The sequence below is a fragment of the Sylvia atricapilla genome, chromosome 29, assembly GCF_009819655.1.
Source record: "Sylvia atricapilla isolate bSylAtr1 chromosome 29, bSylAtr1.pri, whole genome shotgun sequence".
NCBI classification, from domain to species: domain Eukaryota; kingdom Metazoa; phylum Chordata; class Aves; order Passeriformes; family Sylviidae; genus Sylvia; species Sylvia atricapilla.
The window spans coordinates 131,394-155,172 of NC_089168.1; the positions used below are offsets into that span (position 1 = coordinate 131,394).

Consider the following 23,779-nt stretch of genomic DNA (forward strand, 5'->3'; position numbering starts at 1 on the left):
CTCCCCACCCAGTGCAGCCCCCCCCCAGGGTGGGGTTTGGGTGGGGGGAGGGGGCAACACCCACCTGAGGCTTCAAGTCCATGGTGGGGGAGGGGCAAGGGGGGGGGGCTTGGACCCCTCCCCTCCCCCATCCCTGGGGCCTGCAGTAGCATCCCTGAGGGGTGTCAGTGTGGGGGAGGGGAGCCAGGACCCCCTCCCCAAAACCCCCCCCCACCTCTAAGGGGGGGGGGTCCTCATGCCAGGGAGGAGGGGGAGGGGCAGGGCTCTTCCTGAGAAGTGGGGGCAGGGAAAAGGGGGCGCCGGGACCCCCCCAGCTCAGCCCCTTCCCCAGTTTGGTCCCCGGAGCTGGGTGGGGAGGGGTCCGAGGGCGGGGATGGGGGAGGTTTGGGGGGGGCTACACCGGGGGTCCCCCTCCCCGTAAAGTGTCTGTGTGGGCGGGGGGAGGGTCCCGGCGGGGGTGGGGGTGGGGTGGGGGGGCTAAGTCCACTTTACTGGCCGTTAATGCATGAGACGATGCACAGGAGTGCTCGGACATTCACTAAACTATTGCTATCGTTAAATATATTCCCAAGGTTAGGGGTGGGTTGTGTCGAGCTCCTCCCCTTTTTTTGGGAGAAGGGGGGGGTGGGGTTTAGAAAAGGGGGAGGGGGGCTGTTTTTCTGCTCTTAATTGGAAAATGAAATTTGAAAAAGAAAGCAAGAAAAAAAAAAAAAACCCACCTCTTTTTTTTTTGTTGTTTTTTTTTTTTGTTTTTTTTTTGGCTTACACGAGTCTGTGAGTTTGTGGTGCTGGACAAAAAAAAAAAAAAAAAAAAAAAAGGGGGAGGGGGATTTGGGCTGGGAACTGGGGCAGGATTTTGGGGAGTGGGGGTGATCCAGGCAGCGGGAAGGGGCCAAAATTTGGGGAAGGGCTTTTAGGGGAAGGCCCATTCACGCTGCTGGAGATTTTATGGGGTGGTGGGAGGCAAAACCCCCCAAGTGTGGGATCAGCAGGCAGCGAGAGCAGCTCCAGAGGAGGCAGTTCATGGGGGCTTTGGGGACACCCCCTAACCCCGGGTTTTTTTTTTTGGGGGGGAAGGGGGCCACCAGCCCCCCTCTGCTCACGGGTTTGGAGCATGTTTTCCCTGATAAAATTCCTCCCAGCGGCTCTGGAAGAAGCGGCGCATGGCGTGGCCGGCGCGGCCCACGGCCGAGTCGTCCTCGTTGAAGGTCTGGCAGTTGTCAAACACCAAAAGGGCGTCGGCAGCAAATTCCGCCGAGCTCGAGTACCTGAGGGGACAGCACGGGGTGGGTAAGGGGAGGTTGGGACCACCACATCCTTGGGAGGAACATCATCCTCATAACGGGGACTTTGGGAGGGGAACTGATCCTTTCCCATGGTCAGGAGAGAACTTCATCCCGAAGGAAGCGCATTCCCAGGAGGGGATGGGATCTCCAGAAGGACCCTGACAGCCCTGGAGGGACACCCATCCCCAACAGAAACCTCCATCCCCGGGATGCCCCTGGCCTTGGGAGGAAAAAGGCCACAAAATCCTCACCACTGGGAAGGGACCTGATCACCCACAGAGATCCCAAACCTGGGAGGGATCCATGTCAGCACCGAAAAAAACCCCATCCCAGATGGCCTTTGAGGGACCCTCACGCTCAGGAGGGACCCTGCCAGCCCTACATGGACCCCCAAAACTCATAACAGTCATTCCTTTGAGGGACATTTGACCTCTGGGAGGGACATCCAGCCCCTGGGAGGGACCCTGCCACCTCTGCATGGACCCCCAAACTCGTAAAAGTCATTCCTTTGAGGGACATTTGACCTCTGGGAGGGACATCCAGCCCCTGGGAGGGACCCACAAACACACAATAGGGACCCTGCCAGCCCTGGAGGGACCCTCAACCCCAGGATGGACCCCTGAGCCCCAGGAGGGACCCCCACCCCCAGGATGGACCCCTGAGCTCCAGGAGGGCCCCTGTCAGCCCAGGAGGGACCCCCAGCCCCAGGAGGGATCCTCAACCCCAGGAGGAACCCCCAGCCCCAGGAGGGACCCCTGAGTCCCAGGATGGACCCTGTCAGCCCTGGAGGGACCCCCAGTCCCAATAGGGCCCCCTAGCCCCAGGAGAGACCCCCAGCCCCAGGAGGGCCCCTGTCCAACCAGGAGGGTCCCCCAGCCCCAGGATGGACCCCTGAGCCCCAGGAGGGACCCTGTCAACACAGGAGGGATCCTGTCAGCCCTGGAGGGACCCCCAGCCCCAGGAGGGACCCCTGAGCCCCAGGAGGGACCCTGTCAGTCCTGGAGGGACCCCCAGCCCCAGGAGGGACCCTGTCAGCCCTAGAAGGACCCTCAGCCCCAGGAGGAACACTCAGCCCCAGAATGGACCCCTGAGCTCCAGGAGGGCCCCTGTCAGCCCTGGAGGAACCCCCAGCCCCAGGAGGGACCCTGTCAGCCCCAGGAGGGTCCCCCAGCCTCAGGAGGGCCCCCCAGCCCCAATAAGGCCCCCCAGCCCCACTGAGGCCCCCCAGCCCAGCTCACCCGCCCCGCAGCAGCCTGGTGCGCATGGTGGCGAAGTCCATGGGGTTCTTGATGATCTTGCGGTAGCCGGGCACCAGCCGGGGGTTCACAGGCTCCAGGAAGGGCCACGCGTCCTCGTGCGACTCCATCTCCATCAGGATGATCCTGGGAGCAGGGTGAGGGGGTAGGAGATGAGGGGGAGCCCCCAGCGAGGGGGTGACACGGCCGCAGCCCCCTCCCCACGGCCCACACTCACTCGCAGTAGGTCAGGTCGCTGGGCTGACCCCGCAGGGCCGAGCTCCTGCGGCGGGGGGGTCCCAGCCCCTCCCGCGGGTACCGGGGGGACACGGGCAGCCCCTCCCGGCGCCGTGGGGCCGGGCGGCGCCGCGGGCTCGGCTCCTCCTCGCCGGGGCTCCCCGGGACAGCACGGCCCCGTTTCCGCTTCTTGCCTCGCCGGGGAGAGACGGGGTCCCGGTAGTGCCCTGCCTGGGGATGGAGGGACGGGAAAAAGGGGGGTCAGCCTCTGTGCCTCCAGATGTTGTGCCTGTTTCTACACTCCCTGAGGTTACTCCCTGGGGTCCTCCCCGGGCGTGTTGGTGCCTCAGAGGCCATTGGGGCTTTCATGGGGATGAGAGGCTCTTGCAGGAATCAGGAGCTCTCATAGCAATGGAAGGGTCTCTCCCAGGGCTGGGGGTCTCTCAGACACCACCAGGGGACCAAGCCCTCTCTCCCAGGGGTGGGAGTCTCTCTGCGGTCACCAGTGTTCCTCCTGGGATGGGGATTCCCCCCACTGATACGGGGGTCTCTCCCAGAGATATGAGAGTCTTTCAGAGGCCACGAGGGTCCCTCCTGGAGATTTAGAGTTTTCTGGGAAAGGGGATCCCTCCCAGGGGCATGAGGGTCCCTCAGGAACCATCGGGGTCTCTCCCAAGAACGGGGCTCTCCCCTGGGGGACATCAGGATCCCTCTTGGGACTCAGAGTTTTTTCCAGACATCAAGACCTCTCCTGGGGACATCTGGCCCAGCAGCACTTGGGATCCCCTCCGCATCACCCTGGTGACAAGGGCTGCCCCACAACCTACCCGGGCCACGCAGATGGAGCAGAACCAGTCGCCCTCGGGCACCTCGGTCATGCGGGGCCGGTGGCAGTAGAGGTGACAGCCGCGGTCGCAGCCGTCACACAGCAGCAGGTGCTCGTCGTCGTCCCCTCGCCGGCAAACCAGGCAGGTCTGGGGGGGCACGGGGGGGCTCAGAGCTGCCTCACAACCCCCTGCACCACCCCACCGTCCCCTCCCGGCGCCGGCTCTCACCACTCTGTTGACGGATTTCTCCCAGGCGATGGATTTCTCCAGCTGGAAGATGCACAGAGACACCTGGGCCGCGCTGCGGCACCGCTCCAGCGTCTGCCGCCACGTCCGCACCCGCGGCGTGATCTCGTAGGAGCTGCGGGGACAGGGAGGGGCTCAGCCCGGGCTGGGGGTCCTGCTCTGGTTCAGGCTCCCAGGTAGGAATCCCCACACACCCCACCAGGGTGATCCCAGACCCTGCTGAACCCCTGGAAAAACCCACATCTCCCTTCTGGGCATCCCTAGGAAGAGACCCCATCCCTCAAAAAGACCCTAAAGGCCTCTGAAGGAGCCCCACACCCATGGGAGGGATCCTCATTCCCACCAAAGTCTTTCATTCCCAGGAGGGACCATGATGGCCTCTGAGACCCTCACCCCCAGGACAAACCCTGCTGACCACCTACATCCCCAGGAAGGTCCTGATCCCTAGAAGAGACTCTCATCCCCAAGAGGAACCCCGAGGTCCCCCCATTCTTATGAGGAACCCCCAGAAAAGACTCATCTCCAAGAGAGACCCCCAAGGACTTCTAAGGGATTCTCACGTTCCTGGGAAGATCCCTATCTCAGGAAGAACACCAGTCACCCACAAGGGACCCTCATCCCTGGGAGAATTCCTGATGGCCTCTGAGACCCCCACCCCCAGGAGAGATCCTGCTGGCCTCCCACATTCCCGGCGGGCTCCTGACCCAGTGCAGGGCTCAGGACGGGGCTGGCAACAGGCACAGCCACCAGCTCCTCCTTCACTGGGGACACATATGGGGACATCTCCTCCGGGGACTCCTGAGCCACCAGCTCAGCTGCAGTGACAGGAGGAGGCCCAGCAGGTGAGATGTGGGATGCTCACATCTCAGTGGGGCCCACGTTCAGCTCCTCGGGGCCGCTCAGCACGGCTTTCTCCACCACCACCTCGTGCAGAGGCCACAGCGGCTCCTTCAGGTAGCGACGCTCCAGGTTCTGCTCCAGCGCCGCCAGCCGCAGCACGGCCAGGTCCAGGGGGTTGGTGAGCTCCCGGCGCAGAGGGAGCCCGTCCCGCCGGCTCCGCACCGTGATGTCCTCCAGGGGCTCCACTTTGTGCTCGCAGTACCTCAGGTCGTCCCGCGTCGAGTCCGGGCTGGGGCACGTCCAGCCCTGTGAGGAGGACAGTGGGGTCAGTTGGTCAGTTGGGTCAGGGGGTGAGGAGGGGGTCACTCAGCGCTGGGATCACCCACCCGGATCTGCAGGTCGGCCATGAGGACGCGCTGCTCCAGCTCCTCCACCCACTGCAGGACGCCCAGGTCGGTCTCGTAGGCTCTGTCCGGCACTGACCACTGCGCCAGCGCTTCCCGAGACGCCGCCGCGGCCGACTCCGGGCGTGGGTGGAAGATGGGGTCTGGGGGGAGAAAAGGGGTCAGGGACAGGGGACAGGCAGCAGACACAGACATGCCAGGACAGACATCCCAGGACACAGAGGGAAGATGGGGTCTGGGGGGAGAAAAGGGAGTCAGGGGACAGGGGACAGGCAGCAGACACAGACATCCCAGGACAGACATCCCAGGACACAGAGGGAAGATGGGGTCTGGTGGGGAGAAAAGGGAATCAGGGATGGGGAACAGGCACCAGAGCTCCATTCTGGGATACAAGGGGAAGATGGGGTCTGGGAAGGAGAGAAAGAGGGTAAGGGAGGGGGGACAGGCAGCAGAGCTCCATCCCAGAACACAGGGGGAAGATGGGGTCTGGAGAGGAGACAAGGGGTAAGGGAGGGGGGACAGGCAGCAGAGCTCCATCCCAGGATACAGATGGAAGATGGGGGGAAAACGGAAGGTCAGGGACAGGGGACAGGCAGCAGAGCCCCATCCTGGGATACAAGGGGAAGACAGGGTCTGGGAAGGAGAAAAAGGGGTCAGGGAGCAGGGACAGGCAGCAGAGCCCCATCCCCAGATACAGAGGGAAGATGGGGTCTGGGGGCAAAACGGAAGGTCAGGGACAGGGGACAGGCAGCAGAGCGCCATCTGGGACACAAGGGGAAGATGGGGTCTGGGAAGGAGAAGATGGGTCAGGGACGGAGGACAGGGAGCAGCTCCCAAATCTGGAGGTGCAGGGAGAAGATGAGGGGTCTGGAAGGGCACAGGGGAGGATCAGAGGACGGGCTGCAGCCCCCTGGGCTGGTGGTGTGGATGGAAAGTGGGGTGTGGAGGGCAAACATGAGCAGCAGCCCCTCAGCCTAGAGAGCAGCTGGAAGATGCAGCCTGGGGAACCAGAGGAGAGGCTCAGGGGCCAACAGGGAGCCCCAGGGCAGGGGTGGAAGGTGAGGTCTGGCCGGGGTAAAGCGTGGGCTCAGGGAGGGAACAGGAAACAATCCCCTGCCTCAGGGATTTGGGCAGAAAATAGGACCTGGGTGCTCACAGGGGGATGGACAAGAGCCCCCCATCCCAGCTGGAAGGTGAGTCTGGGGGCACAGGGTGGGCTCACCGGTGGTGGTACGGAGGCAAACCTCACGCAGGAACTCCTTGTGCTTGGTGAGGTGCTTGTGCAGAGCTTTCTCCCTGATGCCACGCGGGTGCAGCGCCCGCGCCACGGCCTCCAGCTCCTCGGGCTCCCGCAGCCACCACCACCCGCTCTGCATCTCTGCAAGGGCAGTGCCACAGCTCAGCCCCGTGCCGGGACACCGGTGCCACCGCCACGGGGCTCCCGGGGGTCCCGGCTCTCACCGGTGGGCACCGGCTGCTCCGTCAGCTGCGTCAGGTATTTCTGCTCGATCTGCTTGAAGAATTTGGTGGGGGGTCTCCCTCGGCGTTTGGGTTGTCCCGGCACGTCCTGGAGCTTTTCCAGGCTGCCCTGGCTGCGGGGGCAGGCGCCGTGGGCCCTGGGGCCGGCGTGCACCGGCGTGGAGGCGAGCAGGGGAGCCGTGGGGTCGTCGGCGGGGAGTCCGTTCAGCTGGAAGGACAGGGGGAATGTCAGAGAAGGCAGATGGGAAATGATAAAATATTCTGATTTGGAAGGGATCCACAAAGTGTGATCACCTGGATGGCCGGACCCTGAATTCCGCAGCTCCCCCAGTCCTGCAGCCCTTTAATCCCACAACCCCCAATTCTTCAGCCCCCCAATCCCACAACCCCAAATTCTCCGGTTCCCCACTCCCACAGCTTCTCAAACCCACAGCCTCCCCACCCCTGGAGCTGTTTCCCCTCTCACCACCCTGTCAAGAGTAGCAGGACTGAGGCCCCTGTGCCACCAACACTCCCCAGGGTCAGACAGAGGGTCCTGCAGCTGCCCAGGGAGAATCCCCCTCCCCACACAACCCTTTGGGTCGGGGTGCCGAGCGCTGGGTGCAGCCCCCCAGTGCTGTACCTGCCGTGCTGAGCCCTTGGGGGGCTCCCCACGGCTCTGGCTGCGGGGGGCTGCGGGGGCTCGCGGCGAGGGCTCGGCTGAGGAGGCAGCAAGCGGGGCTCTGTCGTCGCAGGGTGTGCGGGGCAGCAGGTTAAACCAGGGCCCCCGTTTTGCCACAGCCTCCGGGGCTCTCTCCTCCTCCTCCTCCTCCTCTTCCTCCTCCATGGGGTCCGAGGTGGCCTCGGGTGGCGGGAGCCCCGTGTCCCCCTTGCCGGGGCTGCTGGCCGGGGTGAGGACGGAGTCTTTGAGCAGGGACGACTGGGTCTGGCTCAGCCAGGACAGGAAGGCCGACTGGCTGAGGTCGTGCTGGCTCTGCCCCAGGCTCTCCGGCTCCTCCAGGACCCCGTTGACCGGCGTGGGGCAGGGCCCGCAGTGCTGTGCCAGCTCCTCTTTGCTCTTGCGGGGCCGCCCGCGGGCGCGCGACGCCGAGGCTGGGCAGCTGGTCCGGCTGGCCACGGGCACGGCCGCCGGCTCCTCCTTCACCAGGGACACGTGTGGGGACACCTTCTCCTCCGGGGGCTCCTGAGCCAGCGGCTCGGCTGCTGCGACAGCAGGAGGAGGAACAGGTGAGATGTGGGGTCCTCTCCCTGAGCTGCAACAACCCCCCCAAAAGGGCCCTTCCTCGCTCACCCTCCGCGCCCTCCACGAAGATGCCGCCCAGGTGGGGCAGGACCCAGTAACGCCGCCGGAACCGGTCCTGGCCCAGGGAGGCTGCACGCAGGGTCTGGGAGGAATGGAGCAGCTTCTTGCGGAAGAACATCTGCCTCTGTGGGGAGAGGGGGAGGTGGTGAGGGGGCTGCAGCCCCCCAGAGGGCTGAACGTCAGGCCTCTGGCATCCACTCACCTTGGCCAGCTTCTCGATCTGCCGTTCCAGCTCCGGGACGCTGGACGCGGATGTGTCGGCCTGGGGAAGGGATGGATCAGTCAGGGAAGAGACCCCCGAGGTGACACCCCCACCCGTGTCCCCCAGCAGAGCCCGGAGCAACCCACCTCCTCCTCCCGGCGGGATTTCCGCCCCCGGGTCTCCTCCTCCTCCTCCATCTCCAGCCCCGTGTCCTCAGTCAGGCGGGAGCTGCGCCGGCGCCGCCCGTCCTCCAGCCCCGTGATCTCCGACTCGGGACGGCCCGTCTTCTTGGCCAGAGCCACCTTCAGCCTGCCAGGACACAGTTGGAGGTGTTGGGTACCTGCCCCCCTGCCCACCCCATGCCCTGTGGTCACTCCTCAAGCACCAGAGGTGAAGGTGCTGAGGCTGCAAGTGAAGCCCCTTCTCCACCAACCTCCGGAGTCGGCCCTCGATGATCCACTTGTTCTTCCTGTAGTTGGACATGTTCTCCAGGGTCTTGTCGATCTCGCTGCAGAACACAGGACAGGGGTGGCTGCAGCTGGCAGCCCCAGGAGTGAAGCAGCACCCACTCCACCACCCAGAACCAGAGGGTTTCCTGCCCCAGCCCAGCCCCTACCTGATGATGAGGGCGCTGCTGTTGAGCTCGTTGACCAGGAAGACCAGGATGGCGGCTTTGCGCTCGGGGGGCAGCGCCTGGAAGGGTTTGGTGCGCAGCCCCTCGCACAGCTCCGCGCCCGCCCCGTGCGCCGTCAGGAAGCAGCGCAGCACCTCGGACACGGTGTCACGGTTCAGGCTGATCTCCGACACTTTCTCCCCCAGGATCTTCAGGGACTGGGCAGAAGGGAGGGAGAGATTTGGGGAGTCTCCTCTTTTGCCTCCATGGGGCTTTGATAGGAGGGGGTTTGTGCACAGAGGTGGTCCAGGGGTGTTCTGCGTGCTCCCAGCACAAGGACAGATGTGGGGACATCCCAAAAGCTGCTGGGGGTGAGGAGGGGGCTGGCCATAGAGAAAGAGAGCAGCACATCCCAAATATAGGATTCCCTGTCCTGAGCTCTGCAGGCACTGACATCCCCAGCCACGGAAGGGGAAAAAGGGGAGACAATAGCCAAAAGGAGAGAAAGAGGAGGAAAAGGAAAAGAGAGGGAAGGAAAGTGAAAGCAGAGGTTAAAAAAAAAAAAAAAGGTGGTGGGAAGAAAAGAGAAGTAACAGAAAGGAGGAAGAGAAAATGGGGGGAAGAAGAGACAGAAAAGAAAGGGGAAGGTGGAAAGAGAATTGAAAAAAGAAAAGGGGAGGGGAGGAGAATAGGGAAAGGGAGAGAAGGAAACGGAAAAGTGGAAGGAAGGGAAGGGAAGGGAAGGGAAGGGAAGGGAAGGGAAGGGAAGGGAAGGGAAGGGAAGGGAAGGGAAGGGAAGGGAAGGGAAGGGAAGGGAAGGGAAGGGAAGGGAAGGGAAGGGAAGGGAAGGGAAGGAAGGGAAGGGAAGGGAAGGGAAGGGAAGGGAAGGGAAGGGAAGGGAAGGGAAGGGAAGGGAAGGGAAGGGAAGGGAAGGGAAGGGAAGGGAAGGGAAGGGAAGGGAAGGGAAGGAAGGGAAGGGAAGGGAAGGAAGGGAAGGGAAGGGAAGGGAAGGGAAGGACTTGCCTGACCTGGTGGGAGGAATCTCACCTAACAGGGGGTCTCACCTGGCAGTAGGGCGGCAGCCCGGGGTCGCAGAGCGCTGCCTGCAGCAGTTGCACCAGCAGGTCCTGCAGCTGCCCCGCGCCAGGGGCCACCCCCAGCAGCCCCTCCTGCAGCGCGCCCAGCGTGGGCACGTCCCGCGCCGGCTCCAGCCCCAGCACCTTCCCGTAGCTCTGCAGGAACTCCACCACCGTCAGGCAGTCGGAGAAGGCTCGGCTGGGCAGGACGAGCCCAGGGATGCGGGAGAAGGCTGGAAGGGGCTGTGGATCAGGGAGAAGAGAGGTGAGGGGTCAGAGCCGGTCGGCAGCTCCCCATGGTGGGCTGAGCCCCCCCAGCACAACCCACCTGGTGGTCGCCCAGGCACATGTCCTCCGTGGGCTTCTTCATCTCCTCCAGGATGAGCTGCTGCCGCTGCCGCTCCTCCAGGCGCCGCTGGGCCAGCAGCCCCTTGTCTGCCTTCCGAGCCCCCTTGCCCTTCTTCTCCTTGGGCCGGGCCTTGTCTTTGCCCTTCTCTGGCTTCCCCTTCTTCTCCTTGGCCTGGGTCAGCGCCCCGATGTGTAGGGGAAAAAAGGTAATGGGGGAATCCATCTTCATTTTTCATTTCCTCCCTCTCCCCGGCCTACTTGTGTCCACAGACTCACCTTGGATTTCTTCTTGGCCTCCTTGGCCCTGGGGGCTTTGGCCTCCTGCTTCTGCTTGTTCTTGGCCTGAGGGGAGGACACAACCCGCTCAGGGACCCCCTGCACCAGGGAAACCCCCCACCCAAACCTGAGCAGCCCCCGAGCCCCATACCCGCACCTTCCGCCTCATTTTCTTCTTGATCTTGCTCATTTTCAACTTATCCTCCTCGCTCAGCACCTCTGAGGGGACACAGAGGGAGAGCGGACATGAACCAGGCGCCGGGGATCCCACCAGGGCCAGGCTGTGAGGGGCTTCTCCAGCCCCCCTACCCCAGGGCTGCGAAGGGGGGTACCTTGTGCTTCCAGCCTCTTCAGCAGCCGTGCGTCCGTCTTGCTCAGCAAATCCACCATCCTGACCTTGGGCGGGCGGCCCCGGCCCCGTTTGGTGGCCGGGGGCTCCTTGGGCTTGACTTTCTCGGCGTTGCGGGGCCGGCCGCGTTTGCCCGTGATGGCCTGGATGCGCCCCGGGATCTCCTCGGGGCTCAGCTTCACCCACTGCACACCCTGGGGGCACGAGGTGGGGTCACCCCCCGGCACAGAGCGGGGCTGGAGGGGACAGGGAGGCTCAGCAGCCCCCAGACTCACCTCCGGCGTGTCCCGCTCCTCATAGAAGTCCCCCACGGGCATGCGGGGGCTGAAGCTGAAGTGCTCCCGCCGGACATCCTGCACCATGTTCCTGCTCAGGTACTGCGGGGACAGCGAGGAGGAGGAGGAGGAGGAAGGCTGTGAGAGGGGCTCAGCGCTCCAGGTTCGCCGCAGCCTCCATCAATCGCGGGCTTTGCGGGGCTGCGGTGGAGCAGAACCCCCGGGGCCGTACCTTGATCACCTCCGGGAACTGCTTCATCCTCTTGCCGCACGGCCCGTAGTACCAGGTCTCGCCCTGCCACCGATGGTTCCCCTTCTTGATCCGAACCTCCCGCCTCCACCTGGGCACGGCAGCGTCAGGCCGGGGCCGCGGGGCAGGATGGGGACAGGGCACGGTGGGGAGGGGACAGGGGCGGGGACGGGGAGGGCACGGGGACAGGGGACAGCAGCAGGGACAAGGCGGGGAGGCGATGGAGTCGGGGAGGGAGCGGTGGGAGGAGCCGGGATGGAGGCAGCATGGGAAGGGGATGGGAACGGCGACAGGACTATCCCCCGCGATAGTCTCAGGAGCACGATGGCGGGAAGGGGACAGTGGTTTTTGAGGCAGGATGGGGAGGGGACGGTGGGAAGGGACCAGAAACAAGACGGTATTAAGGGGAACAGGGTCGAGGGCCAGGACATCCCACGTACCCGTGCTGCAGCGGGAAGCGCACCTCCTCTTGCGTGGCGATGCGCCGCCGAGGGACATCACCTGCGGGAAGGGGACAGATGGGACGATGCTCAGCGGCCGGGGGCCCCGGTGGGTGAGGCCGGGCCGGGTAAGGTCGCGGCCATACCTGCCCCCGAGGCACTCAGCGGGGCGGTCTCTTCGCTCTCCCCCTCTCCTTCTGGCGCGGCCGAAGTCTCCGGGCAGCTGTCGGCAGCCTCCTCCTCTTCTTCCTCTTCCTCCTCCTCCTCCTCCTCCTCCGCAGACGCGGCCGGAGACTCCGGCTCCAGCCGAGGGTCGAGCTCCAGGGACCCCGAGTCCCGCAGCCCCGCGTGGTCGCCGCTGTTCAGCTCGGCGTTGTCGCCTGAAGAGCCAAGGTCGGGGACGTCACCGGACACGTCACGGGGGCTGCGCGTCCCCTCCCTGCGCTGCCCGGGGGCCTCGGGGGTGCCAGAGATGGGGCTGGCACACGGTCCATCCCTCGGGGGGAACAAGGAGCGGTGACCCTCCCCCGGCGTAGGGGACACCGGTGCATCCCGGGGCCGCACGTACCGTGCAGGGCGGGCGGCGAGCCGGGGCCATCGAGCAGCGGGGCGGGCGAGGGGCTGGCGGGCAGCAGGCTGAAGGAGCCGGCGTGGAGTGGGGGGCTGGCGGCCAGGTCGGGGGGTTCCTCCAAGGAGGACTTGTCGCTCACCAACTGCGAGTCGTCCATGGCGTACAGGTCGCCGGTGCGGGGGTCTGGGGAGGGGGGTGAGCACCAGGGCTGGGGGCACACGGACCCACATCTCCGCCCCGAGGAGTGCGTTTTGGGGAGTGTTGAGGGGGGGGGGGGGGAGTGGCCGAAAAGGCTCCGGCAGCAGCGGGGTTAAAAGGGGTTTGGGCACCCCCCATTCCCAGCCCCGCCTCCTCCTTTGGGAAGCGGAGCCCAAAATGGCCGTGGCGATGCTCAGCAGCGCGGAAGTTCAGGCGCTGAGTAAGCGCCTCGTCACGGAGCTGGGAAGGACGGGAAGGAAGGCAGGGAAGGCCGGCAGCGCGGCGGGGACGCGGGCCCGCCCCTGGCCCCGGAGAACGCCGCGGCCGCCGCCTCCTGCATCGCTGCATCTCTGCACGGGGACCGATAAGGGCTGGCTGCTGCTGCCCGGGGCACCGCGGCCGGGGAATTGTGCCCCACCCGCGTCCTGCCCCACCACAGCCCCGGCATCCCCCCTACCTCTGGCCAGCGACTCGAAGGGCTCCAGGGGGTCCTCGCTGAGGATGTGGGTGTCCTCCAGCCGCGGGGCGATGGGCGATGCGTCCCCCAGGCACCCGCCGTCCCTGGGGGTCAGGACGGGCCCCTCCGACCCCAGCGAGCCCGTGGCGGCAGCTGCAGCCCCGTTGTAGTTACAGATCTTCAGGTCTGAAGGGAACAATGGACCGAAAACAGACCCTGAGATGTGATGGTGACAGAGCTGGGACACCCAGCCCTCCACGGCACCGGGCAGGGACACCTCGGGCTGTGCCCAGCCTGGGTTTCCGAGATCCCAACGCCTACTGCAAGCTGTGACCAGCCAAACCCCATCCAGGACACTGGGCAGGCAGGTCAGAGCAGCTGGGATTCCCAAGGAACGCAATGCCCAACTCGACCAGGATCCAGCACCCGCCTGCCAGGGCCCCAGTGCCGCATCCCAGAGCTCTGCCAGCCCACCCGGGCTCCTACCTGGCTGTGCCTCCTCCAGCTCCTGGCTGCCCACCAGCCCACCCCCATTCTCTGCAATGGTGCTGCTGCTGCTGGTGCTGGTGGTGGGCATCTCTTTGGCTGTGCCATCAGCGTCTCCCTGGCCGGGGTCCGGCTCGTCCGGAGCCAGCGGGAAGGGCTGCGTGTCCGAGCTCAGGATGGGCGAGGACTGACCCGCCGCGTAGAAGCCGTCGGGTCCGTTCTGCATCAGCTCAAAGCTCTGGTCGTGGAAGGAGTCGTAGAGCTCCTGCGAGTCGAAGTTCAGCCCCATGGGCGCGGCGGTGCCATTGCCCCAGAACTCCTGCCCGGCCGCCCGCAGGTTGGTGCCGTGTCCCGGTGACGCCGGCCGGGACCCTCCGGCCACGCCGTTGAGGGGGAACTGTCCGAGGGCGGGTGGGGCCCCGTCCTTGAGGCCGCCGGCGGGCGCGTAGGGCGCGTAGTCCCACAGGCAGTCGTAGGCGCGGAGGGGCTGGGCCCCGGCGGGCGCGGAGCCGGGCGAGAACGTCCCTGAAGTACCGGGGTGGGATACAGTAGAGAAGCCATTGACATTCATGCCCCCGTTCAGACCTGTGAGGGAACGGAGGGACGGCGAGGTCAGCGCCGCGGGGTCCCTCCAGTGGGTTTGAGATGGATCAATGACCGGGCTGGGCAGCTGCCAAAGCCCTGCTCGTGTCCCCCCTCCATCTCCGGATAGAAGCAGGCGGGATGGTGGTGGTTTGCACGGGCCCCGTTTGCCAAACCGGCTGTGCCACGGGCTCCGCCGGCACCGGGCCGAGCACCGCAGGACGCCGGGGATTAGCCGAGTGCTTGGCAGGGCCGTGCCGGATCAGCTGACCGGCCAAATCCACGCACGGCCCCTGTGCCGGCGCCGCGGCTTTTCTAGGCCAAGGCGGCGGCAGGAATGTGCAGACCCCGGCCCTGGCCCCACGCGCTGGAGCTGCTGCCGGCCATGGCCCCTCCATCCCCGTGTCCCCTCTGTCCCTGCAGCCCCTCCATCCCTGTGTCCCCTCTGGTCCCACGGCCACCTCATCCCTGTGTCCCCTCTGGCCCCACGGCCACCCCATCCCTGTGTCCCCTCTGTCCCTGCAGCCCCTCCATCCCTGTGTCCCCTCTGGTCCCACGGCCACCTCATCCCTGTGTCCCCTCTGGCCCCACGGCCACCCCATCCCTGCAGCCCCTCCATCCCTGTGTCCCCTCTGGCCCCATGGTCACCTCATCCCCGTGTCCCCTCTGGCCCCACGGCCACCTCATCCCCGTGTCCCCTCTGGCCCCACGGCCACCTCATCCCTGTGTCCCCTCTGGCCCCACGGCCACCCCATCCCTGCAGCCCCTCCATCCCTGTGTCCCCTCTGGCCCCACAGCCACCCCATCCCTGTGTCCCCTTTGCCTCCACAGCCCCTCCATCCCCTTGTCCCCTCTGGCCCCACGGCCCTCCCATCCCTGCAGCCCCTCCATCCCTGTGACCCCTCTGGCCCCACGGTCACCTCATCCCTGTGTCCCCTCTGGCCCCATGGCCACCCCATCCCTGTGTCCCCTCTGGCCCCACGGCCCTCCCATCCCTGCAGCCCCTCCATCCCTGTCCCTGCGGGGTCACTTACTTTTCCCTTGCGGGGGGAAGCCGAGCGGGGAGCTGTGGGTGAAGGGGGAGTCCCCTGAGGCAGGCGTGGGTTTCGGTCCTGAGGCAGCGGGTGCAGAGGAAAGGCCAGTGAAGTTAAAATGGTTGTTTGTTTCCATTTCTGCGTGAGGGAGAAGATGCACCGGGGTCAGTCACCGGCATGGACTGGGGCTCCCAGTGTGGTGACCCACCCACCGCTGACCCTCCTGTTCCCTCTCCCAGCCTGGGGCTTGAGGGCTGGGGAGGCTGAAGAGTGACAGTGAAGTCCCCCGGGACTGAGATGCCACCTGTGCTGCGCTCTGGCCCAGGCCCAGCCACCCCAGCTGGACAAGTTGCCACCTGCTTGAGCACAGCCTGTCACCAGCATCCCCAGGGACAGCCACGGCCAAGGTGTGATCACTGTGTGCCACCAACCCGGGGTGAGACCGTGGGGGCTCCCAGCCAGGGACCCACATGGATCCCCCCAAAGCAGCTCTGTGACCCCATGAGGACCCACCACAACCCGACGCTGCTGGCACAGGAATGACCATGTGGTGACAGCGTCCCTGCCATCCACCCAAGGTGGAGGGGACCCCACACCCCATCCCCTAGGCACAGCTCCAGGGTTTGTGTTGGGAGCAAGCAGGAGCTGAAGCTCCAGCAGTGGCTTGGGCAGGAGCCTGGTGACCTTCATCCCCAGGAACCCCAAATGTTCCCTCAAACCCGAGGCCACAAGGAAGGACCCCGGTGGCTGCAGCCCCAGGATGGGGCACGGGGAAGCTGAGCCCTGCAAACCCAGCAGATGAAGTGGGAGCCCCAGTGCTGGTGGGGACCCACAGGGACACCCCGCAGAGCTTCCTCTGCTGGCAACTCCTGGTTGTGCCACGCTTGCCAAAGCCACCACGGGCCAGGGTGGCACCGACCTCTCCGGAAGGGCCAGGGCTGCCGCACTCGGCACTTCAGCAGTGGCACGGCCCGTGTCGAAACGCGGATTTCATCACACCCTCACCCGCCTCAGCTGGTGCCCTGGCAGGGGCCAGAGGGGCCACTGAGCCTGGCCAGGGCCACCGGTGATTCATCCACCGGAGAAACCCGTATGGGCGGTGACGCAGCTGCCACACGCGTGTGGCTCCCGGACACCCCAGGATGGACCCGCAGCCGCCTCCCCCGAGCCGTGAACTGGCCTCTACCCTGACCCAGGCGGGACCCCCGGGTGTGGGGACATGGGGACACCGGCAGAGGCAGGGCTGGATAAGGAAAAGCTTTTCCGGTCCCAGCCCGTGTGTGATGTGCCGGCAGGAACGCGCTGCCGGCTTTGGAGGTCAGAGGAGGCGGCCAAGGGACGTGCCAGAGCCGGGCAGGTGGCGGCTGCAGGTCGCAGGCTGAGGTGGACTGGGATGGTCTGGGCAGGTGCCAGGGTGGGGAGGAAATAAAAGCCAGCAAGGTGGGAATGTCACCCTTGCTCCCAGGGACACCCCAGGCCCTGCAGAGGCCAGAGCCGCCCTTGGCATCGCTGGGAGCTCAGCCAGTGCCAGGTGCATCGTGGACTCTGGCCATCCACAGCCACCCACGGTCACCCATCACCTCCCACCGGCACCGGGGCTCCCGCTCCCCCCGCCCTGAGCCACCGAGCGCAGAGCTGAAACTGGGCCACGGCGAGAAACCGGAGCCGGGCGAGGTGAGGAGGGCGAGGGGCAGGAGCCTGGGGATGGCAGCACTGCGGGGACCTCAGCGGTGGTGGGTGACACGGCGGGCTCTGAGCCCGCGGCTGACCCCGGCTCCTGTCACCCCGGGCACAGCCAACGTGGCAGCGACACTGCCCTGGGTGTCAAAGCCGGTGGCAGCGGCACCCACTGGGCCCTGGGATCCCCGCGGGGACACTGGGGCCAGGACTGTCCCCGGGAGCTGAGCTGGGAGGGCCGGAGCTCCGGGATGGGGGGGAATTATCGGTGCCGGGAGCCGGTGCCGCTCCTCGGGCACAGAGCTCGGCTCCCCCGGTTCTGCGGCCCCACCGGCCCGGTATCACCGGGAGGCCCCGGGAGCGTGACGCGACCTGATTAAAAAGGACGTTTCAAAAACAACGAGACGCAACAACCGGCTGCCATTTCCCGGCCACTTCCTGCGGGGACGGACACACGGGGGGACACGGCACCGGGGTCCCCCGGCCCCGCAGCGCCGCAGCCGGCGGGGACCCCCCGGTTCCTGCGGCAAGGACACCCCCAGGCCCCTCTGGCAGCCCCCCCGCCGGGTCTCCGGGGATCGCTGTCCGCGTCCCCCCGCCGCCGCAGGGGGGTCCCGGTTCCGGAGAGTCGTTGGGATGGGGGGGACACGGACGGGCGGTGCGGGAGCGGCTCCCCCCGAGCTCAGGGATAAGGGTGCGGGGGAACAGCACCGGGAACGGGGCTCGGGCTCCCCGCGGGTCTGGGCCCTTGGCCGCTGCACCGGGAGACGAGCCGGTGGGTCGCTGGGAGCCGGTAACGGAGGAGGAGGAGGAGGAGGAGGAGGGGGGTCACGTCATGGAGCCGGGATGCGCAGGGGGAAGCGGGGAAAAGGACAGCGTCTCACCGAGGTCGGCAAAGCGGAGCGGGGTTCCGCCGCCGCCAGGCCCAAACCGCCGCTACCGACCTCCCCGCCGCCCTCCCCCCGCCGGGGCCGTTAACGGCCCGTTACCGCCCGTTCCCCCTCCTCCTCCGCCGCGACCCCGCACCTGGCAGGCGGCGGCGCGGGGCCGGCTCAGGCGGCGCGGGGCGGGGGGCGGCTCGGCATGGCGCGGCCCCTCCGCCGCACCGGGCCGGCCCGGGGCCCCTCCGCTCCGATGCGCTCCGGTACCGGGCCGGGCCGCGGAGCCGAACCCGCGGCCGCGGCAGGAAGCGCCTCGCGCCGCCGGGCGGTCCCGGGACCGCCCCCGTCCCGTCCCGTCCTTCCCCCCCCCCCCCCCCGTCCCCCCGCACGTCACGGCGGCCGCAGTGGCGTCACCGGGAGCGGCGCCGCCGTGGCGTCACCGGGGGCGGGCGCGCGCCCACGTGGGAGGGGGATCCCCGCCCCCGGCGGGGTCAGGGCGGGGGGAATCCCCACGCGGGGACGCCCCCCTACCCCCGGCTCCGGGACCCCTCGGCTCCCCCCGGGGCTCCCCCACCGCGCACCGGCACCTCCCGGGAACGTCCCTCCCGGTTTCCCCCCCCCGCGCTCCGGCGCTCGCTCCGTTCTCTCCTCGCTCTCCGCAGCCCCGGCTCGACCCCCGAGAACGGCGGCGCACCGGGACCGGGACCCCGGCGGACAGCGGCGCTCCTCGGTTCGGCCGCGGGGACACCGGTCCCCCGCAGCTCCCCCCGGCCCCCGGGATCCCCGGTGACGTCACGCGGCACCGGCCGGGCCGCGCTGCGCAGGGCCCGGGGGCGACACCGGCTCCGGGGGCGGCGGGGGGAGAAGGGGGTCCCGGTGCGGGGGGCTCGTCCCGGTGCGGCCGCAATGGAACTGGGGGGTGGGGGGGGACGGGTGTCCCTTCCCGGTGCGGAGCAGCGGAGCCCGGTGCGGGGGTTCCCCGCCCGGTGGAGGCTCCCGGCGGGTTGGGGAGGTCCCGGTACAGAGCCGGGGGTCCCGGTGCAGCTAGTCCGCTCTCAGGGGGTCCCGGTACAGATCCGGGGGTCCCTGTACAGCCATCCCATCCCCATAGGGAGTCCCCGTGGGTCCCGGTAACCCCGTCCGCGGGTCCCGTCCTGCGCGGTGCGTACCTGGGGGGGCGGCGGGGGCGGCCCGCACCAGCCCCGGTGCCCGCCCGGCCCGGTGCGCTGCGGTGCCGGTGCCGGTGGCGGAGCCGGGCGGGGCGCAGGTGCTCCCGGCCCCGCGTGATGTCAGCGATCGCCGCCGCCCCCTCCGCCACCGGGGCCGCGCCGCCATTTAAAGGGACCGCCGCCCTCCGTGGTGGGGGGGGGATAGCGGGGAACACCGGAACACCCCCCCAAACCGGGGCCGCGCCGCGGGACCCCCGGCTGCCGCCCCCGCGGGGACACCCCCGGGATCCCGCTCCTCCGGGGCGCTGAGCAGAGCCCGTCACCGGAGGGGTCGCTGGCAGAGCAGTGAGCGGGGGGTCGGGAGTTGGGGGTGGTCCCGGTACCCTCGGGGGATGTCCCCCAGCCCCGCACTGGGCGAGGCCGGGCCCGAGCGGCCCCGCGGGACCCCGGGGACAAAGTAGCAGCTGCCGGGGCCTGGCCGGGGCGGCTCTTTGTGCTGCGAAATGGTGGAGCTGGAACTGCGCGGGGGGGGGGACGGGGGGAACGACAGAGGCTGGGACAGACAGACGGACACAGACAGGGCTGGGCAGCGACACAGGAACAGCAGCTGTCAGCCCCCGGGCTGCGCCGGCAGCGGAGAGCCCACGGTGTTCCGGGGAGGGAGGAGGGGCCTCCCCTGCTCCTGAAGGCTCCATGGGACAAAGCAGGACTCTTCCCTCACCTGGGGAGCCCCCGGGCTGGGGGGTCCCTGCACTGCTGAAGCAGCTGAGACAGAACCCAGCACAATCCCCCCGTGGAGGGGATCCTGGGGCCAGGGGGATCCCCAAGAGCTGGGGGGCTCACAGGACTTGGATCCCTCCAGCCCCCTGAGAGCATGAGGCACAGCACACAAAGCCCGTGAACGTTTTCACCGATGTTTTATTGGAAATGTTAAATACTGGGGGTCCGGCCCCAGCGGAGCCGGGGGTGGGGGTGTTCAGGGGGGCTCAGGCGTGTTCCTCTGCCAGCTTCTCTGCCTTGGCCACTGCCTCCTCGATGGGCCCCACCATGTAGAAAGCCTGCTCAGGCAGGTGGTCATATTCACCTGGGGGGACACACGGTGTCAGGGGGCAGTGGGAGGCCCAGCTGGGCTCCCCCAGGACCCCCAGGGGGCTACCTCACCTGCCAGGATCTGCTTGAAGCCCTTGATGGTCTCTTTGAGTGGCACCAACTTGCCCATGTGGCCAGTGAAGACCTCGGCCACCTGGAAGGGCTGGGACAGGAACCGCTGGATCTTGCGGGCACGGGCCACGGTCAGTTTGTCCTCCTCGGACAACTCATCCATACCCAGGATGGCGATGATGTCCTGCAGTGACTTGTAGTCCTGGGGCGGGGGACACAGGAGGTGAGTGGTCAGTGCTGATCCCCCACCCCAGCAGCCCACAGAGAGGGGCTGTCCCAGCCCCCTCACCTGCAGGATCTTCTGCACACCACGAGCCACGTCGTAGTGCTCAGGCCCCACGATGTTGGGGTCCATGATACGGGAGGTGGAGTCCAGGGGGTCCACGGCCGGGTAGATGCCCAGCTCAGCGATGGCACGGGACAACACCGTGGTGGCATCCAAGTGGGCGAAGGTGGTGGCAGGTGCAGGGTCAGTCAAGTCATCAGCCGGCACATAAATAGCCTGGGGACACAGAGGGGAGGGCACAGTCGGTCCCAGGCAGGTGCCACAGCCCCCCTGCAGGACCCTGGCACTGGTCCTGCCCTCACCTGCACGGAGGTGATGGAGCCCTTGCGTGTGGTGGTGATGCGCTCCTGCATGGTGCCCATGTCAGTGGCCAGCGTGGGCTGGTAGCCCACAGCCGAGGGGATTCTGCCCAGCAGGGCTGACACCTGTGAGGGGACAGAGCGTGAGGCACAGAGCGCGAGGGGCTGTGCAGGTGGGGGACAGGTGCAGCCCCCCGTGCCCAGCACAGACCTCGGAGCCGGCCTGGGTGAAGCGGAAGATGTTGTCGATGAAGAGCAGCACGTCCTGACCCTCCTGGTCCCTGAAGTACTCGGCCACCGTCAGCCCCGTCAGGGCCACCCTGGCACGGGCACCCGGGGGCTCGTTCATCTGCCCATAGACCAGGGCGACCTGCGGGTGGGACCCTGGGGTGAGCACGGTGTCACTGCCACGCCTGGCACAACGTCAAGGGACCCAGAACCTCCCCAAGGGATTCAGCACCCCCTCAAGGTCTCTGCACACCTTGGAAGTGGCATCTTTCAGGTTGATGACCCCAGACTCAATCATCTCGTGGTACAAGTCGTTGCCCTCACGGGTCCTCTCGCCCACGCCGGCGAACACTGAGTAACCACCATGGGCCTTGGCCACGTTGTTGATCAGCTCCATGATCAGCACAGTCTTGCCGACACCAGCACCTCCAAACAAACCTGGGAGGAGGGGAAATAAGGGTTCTGCTCAGCCCCAAGCCAGCCTGGCTGCCCCCACGGTCTCCCTTCAGCTCTTTCCTCCTCAGATACAAAAAGCGTTGCTTCAGCAAGCTCAGGAGAACGAAAGTCATGGAGTGAATCATCAGTGAAGGAAAAATTCCCCAGAGGAACTCTTGGAAATCCAAGAGGGACAATCAGGTGCCCACTCCCCAGGCCCACCCCTGCTCTGGGGGGGGGTCACATACCGATTTTGCCCCCCTTGGCATAGGGAGCCAGCAGATCCACGACCTTGATCCCTGTCACCAGGATCTCCTGCTCGACACTCATCTCCACAAACTCAGGGGCCTCGGCGTGGATAGCAGCAAACCTGGAGCAGGAAGAGAAGAGGAAGGGGGTGGGCAGCTGCTCTGACCCCCCCCAGGCCAAGGCCTGGCAAGGGACAGTCCCCACTGTGACCCAGGAGAGCCAGAGCCACCTCCCTGCTCACACCTGGTGTGTTCTCCAGCCCCTCATCACTCACTGTTTGGTCTTGATGGGGCCCCTCTCGTCGATGGGTTCCCCAATTACATTCATGATTCTGCCCAGGGTCTCAGGGCCCACGGGAATGCGGATGGGAGCACCAGAGTCCAGCACCTTCTGTCCCCTCACCAGCCCTTCTGTGCCGTCCATGGCAATGGTGCGCACGGTGTTCTCCCCTGCCGAGGCCCAAGGACAGCACAGTCACCACAGTGTCCTCAGGGTGACTCTGGGGACAGCTGCTGGTGGCTGCCCCAGGCCCTGCCAAGGGGACATTCTGCTGGCAGAAGGACCGAGAGTAGCAGCAGGAATAAAATAGCCCCGAGGAAAATTGAGCCCTGCAAGCCACCGCCCTCGAGCAGCCATTTTCCTCCTCCTCAGATTGAAATCCGTGGCTTCAGCAAGCTCAGGAGAACGAAAGTCATTGGAAACATCATCACAGGAGGACCCCCCTCCCCGTCCCCTCCTTCCCCGTGCCAGCTGCTCACCCAGGTGCTGAGCCACCTCCAACACCAGCCGCGTCTCCCTGCCCTGCACCTCAAGGGCGTTCAGGATGGGGGGCAGCCCCTCGTCGAACTGCACATCCACCACGGCCCCGATGACGGCCACGATGCGGCCGGTGGTGGAGCCGGCCTTGGCGGCAGGGGCAGCCTGGGCGGCATAGTCCCGTCCTGCGGGGGAGAGGGACGAGTCAAGGTCGGCCGGGGCATGGCAGCTCCGAGCTCCGTGGGTCTTGGAGGTGCGGAGACGGGGCTCCCCTGCTGGCCTTGGGGTGTGCCCGAGACCCCTGAACCTCCTTCGGTGTACCCCCTGAACTCCCTTCCTCAGCGCACTCTGGATCCCCACACCCCGCTCGGAGCACCCTTGATGCGCCCAGCACCCCTTGGCCCTTCCGCAATGCACACAGGACCGCTGCACCCCATTTTGGGTGCACCCGCAGCCCCTGCACCCCCTCAGCGCACCCAGGACCCCCGAACCCCCTTCCCTGGGCTCACCCAGGACCCTCTGAACCCCCTTCCCTGGGCTCACTCAGGCCCCCCGAACCCCCTCCTCCGGTACATCCGCAGTCTCTGCAGCCTCAGTGCCCCCCACGCCCATCCCCCAGGGTCGCTGCTCCTCTGCCGCAGCCCATCCCCTCGCCCTGCACGCTTGGCACAGCCCACCCCATCCCGGTAACCGGGGCCTGACCACCGCTACCCCGCGTCCTCCGCCCGCACGGGCCCCAAGGTGACCCCGGCCCGCCCCGCACTCACGCGCCCCGACGGCGACGGCCGGGGCGGCCCCGCGGCCGAGGAGCAGCGGGAGGAGGTCCCGGCCCGCGGTGGCCCCGCGGGGCAGCAGCGGCCGGGCCGCGGCGGCGGCGGCGGCGGCGGAACGACCCGCGAGCCCCAACATGGCGGCGCCGACTGAGCCCCGCGTCTCGCCCGCCCCTCACGGCCCCCGCGGGGCGGGGCCGCCGAGCCGCGCGTCACCGCCGCACCGAGCTCCCATTGGCTGTTCCGCCGAGAGGCGCCGGGCGAATTCGCGCTCCCATTGGTCACACCCATGCGGCGCTCGCTCTATACCGCCTCGCGATTGGGTTTTGGATCCATCCGTCAAAACGCGCTGCGGGCTGATAGGGCAGCGTTGTGGGAAGGGGCGTGTTCTGGGCGAAGGTCAGCGGAAGTGGCGGCGCACGTGTCCCGCGCTTGTCCTTGGGCGGGCGCCGTGACCGCGGCCGAGGCCGCGTCGGCCGCACCGGGCCCGTCTCCGCCTCGTTTGCGTTTTCGCTCTACCCGCGGGGCCGCCCCTCACTGGGCCAGCACCGCCCCGCCCAGACACCGTGTTCGCCTCACGCCCCGTGTCTGACTGTAGTACCCCCAGGGAACGCCCCGCACTGGGCTGTCCCCGCGGTACCGGTTCCTGCTGTCTTCCAGAGACCAAAACGCCACCGCACCACTCCCCTACGGGGACTGGGGACCACTGCACCATTTCTCCCCTACTCCCCAAGGGAAGGGATCCCACTCTCCTGCCTACCCAGGGGAGGGGAACCTGCCCCACTGACTACTCTTGTCCCTAATGGAAGTGAATCACATCCCATGCACACATCCCGGGAAGGAATCCCACCCTA

The 23,779-nt window shown here is 67.0% G+C and overlaps 2 protein-coding genes and 2 non-coding genes across 7 annotated transcripts; all 4 read right to left on the bottom strand.

The window, feature by feature from the left end:
- Window positions 1–770: 770 nt before the first annotated feature.
- On the bottom strand, window positions 771–18,887 carry BAZ2A (bromodomain adjacent to zinc finger domain 2A). Of its 4 annotated transcripts, none has more exons than XM_066337600.1 (29): window positions 18,742–18,887; window positions 15,015–15,152; window positions 13,399–13,983; window positions 12,913–13,098; window positions 12,255–12,440; window positions 11,833–12,066; window positions 11,687–11,747; window positions 11,229–11,337; window positions 10,997–11,098; window positions 10,705–10,915; window positions 10,530–10,591; window positions 10,373–10,438; window positions 10,077–10,268; window positions 9,737–9,991; window positions 8,676–8,890; window positions 8,493–8,567; window positions 8,206–8,368; window positions 8,060–8,119; window positions 7,846–7,981; window positions 7,177–7,754; window positions 6,537–6,762; window positions 6,298–6,453; window positions 5,058–5,218; window positions 4,694–4,977; window positions 3,814–3,946; window positions 3,586–3,732; window positions 2,760–2,989; window positions 2,525–2,668; window positions 771–1,268 (listed from the first exon to the last, which is right to left on the bottom strand). In XM_066337600.1, exons 2-29 carry the CDS (start codon window positions 15,148–15,150, stop codon window positions 1,100–1,102), a joined length of 5,262 nt encoding a protein of 1,753 aa, XP_066193697.1. In that variant the 5' UTR covers window positions 15,151–15,152; window positions 18,742–18,887; the 3' UTR covers window positions 771–1,099. The 4 variants fall into 4 exon arrangements, with proteins under 4 accessions (XP_066193697.1, XP_066193696.1, XP_066193699.1 ...); XM_066337599.1 differs by having other exon boundaries at window positions 7,177–7,757; XM_066337602.1 differs by lacking the exon at window positions 18,742–18,887 and adding an exon at window positions 17,718–17,874 and having other exon boundaries at window positions 7,177–7,757.
- A 754-nt stretch (window positions 18,888–19,641) lies between these two features.
- On the bottom strand, window positions 19,642–23,080 carry ATP5F1B (ATP synthase F1 subunit beta). The gene is made up of 10 exons (XM_066337496.1): window positions 22,923–23,080; window positions 22,158–22,340; window positions 21,674–21,848; window positions 21,399–21,520; window positions 20,969–21,153; window positions 20,699–20,857; window positions 20,491–20,613; window positions 20,192–20,404; window positions 19,903–20,104; window positions 19,642–19,825 (listed from the first exon to the last, which is right to left on the bottom strand). Exons 1-10 carry the CDS (start codon window positions 23,062–23,064, stop codon window positions 19,728–19,730), a joined length of 1,602 nt encoding a protein of 533 aa, XP_066193593.1. The 5' UTR covers window positions 23,065–23,080; the 3' UTR covers window positions 19,642–19,727.
- LOC136372862 (small nucleolar RNA SNORD59) lies at window positions 21,231–21,305 on the bottom strand. The gene has a single exon (XR_010745535.1). It is a non-coding gene; the product is annotated as a small nucleolar RNA SNORD59 (small nucleolar RNA).
- On the bottom strand, window positions 22,042–22,115 carry LOC136372863 (small nucleolar RNA SNORD59). Its single transcript, XR_010745536.1, has one exon. It is a non-coding gene; the product is annotated as a small nucleolar RNA SNORD59 (small nucleolar RNA).
- Window positions 23,081–23,779: the final 699 nt, after the last annotated feature.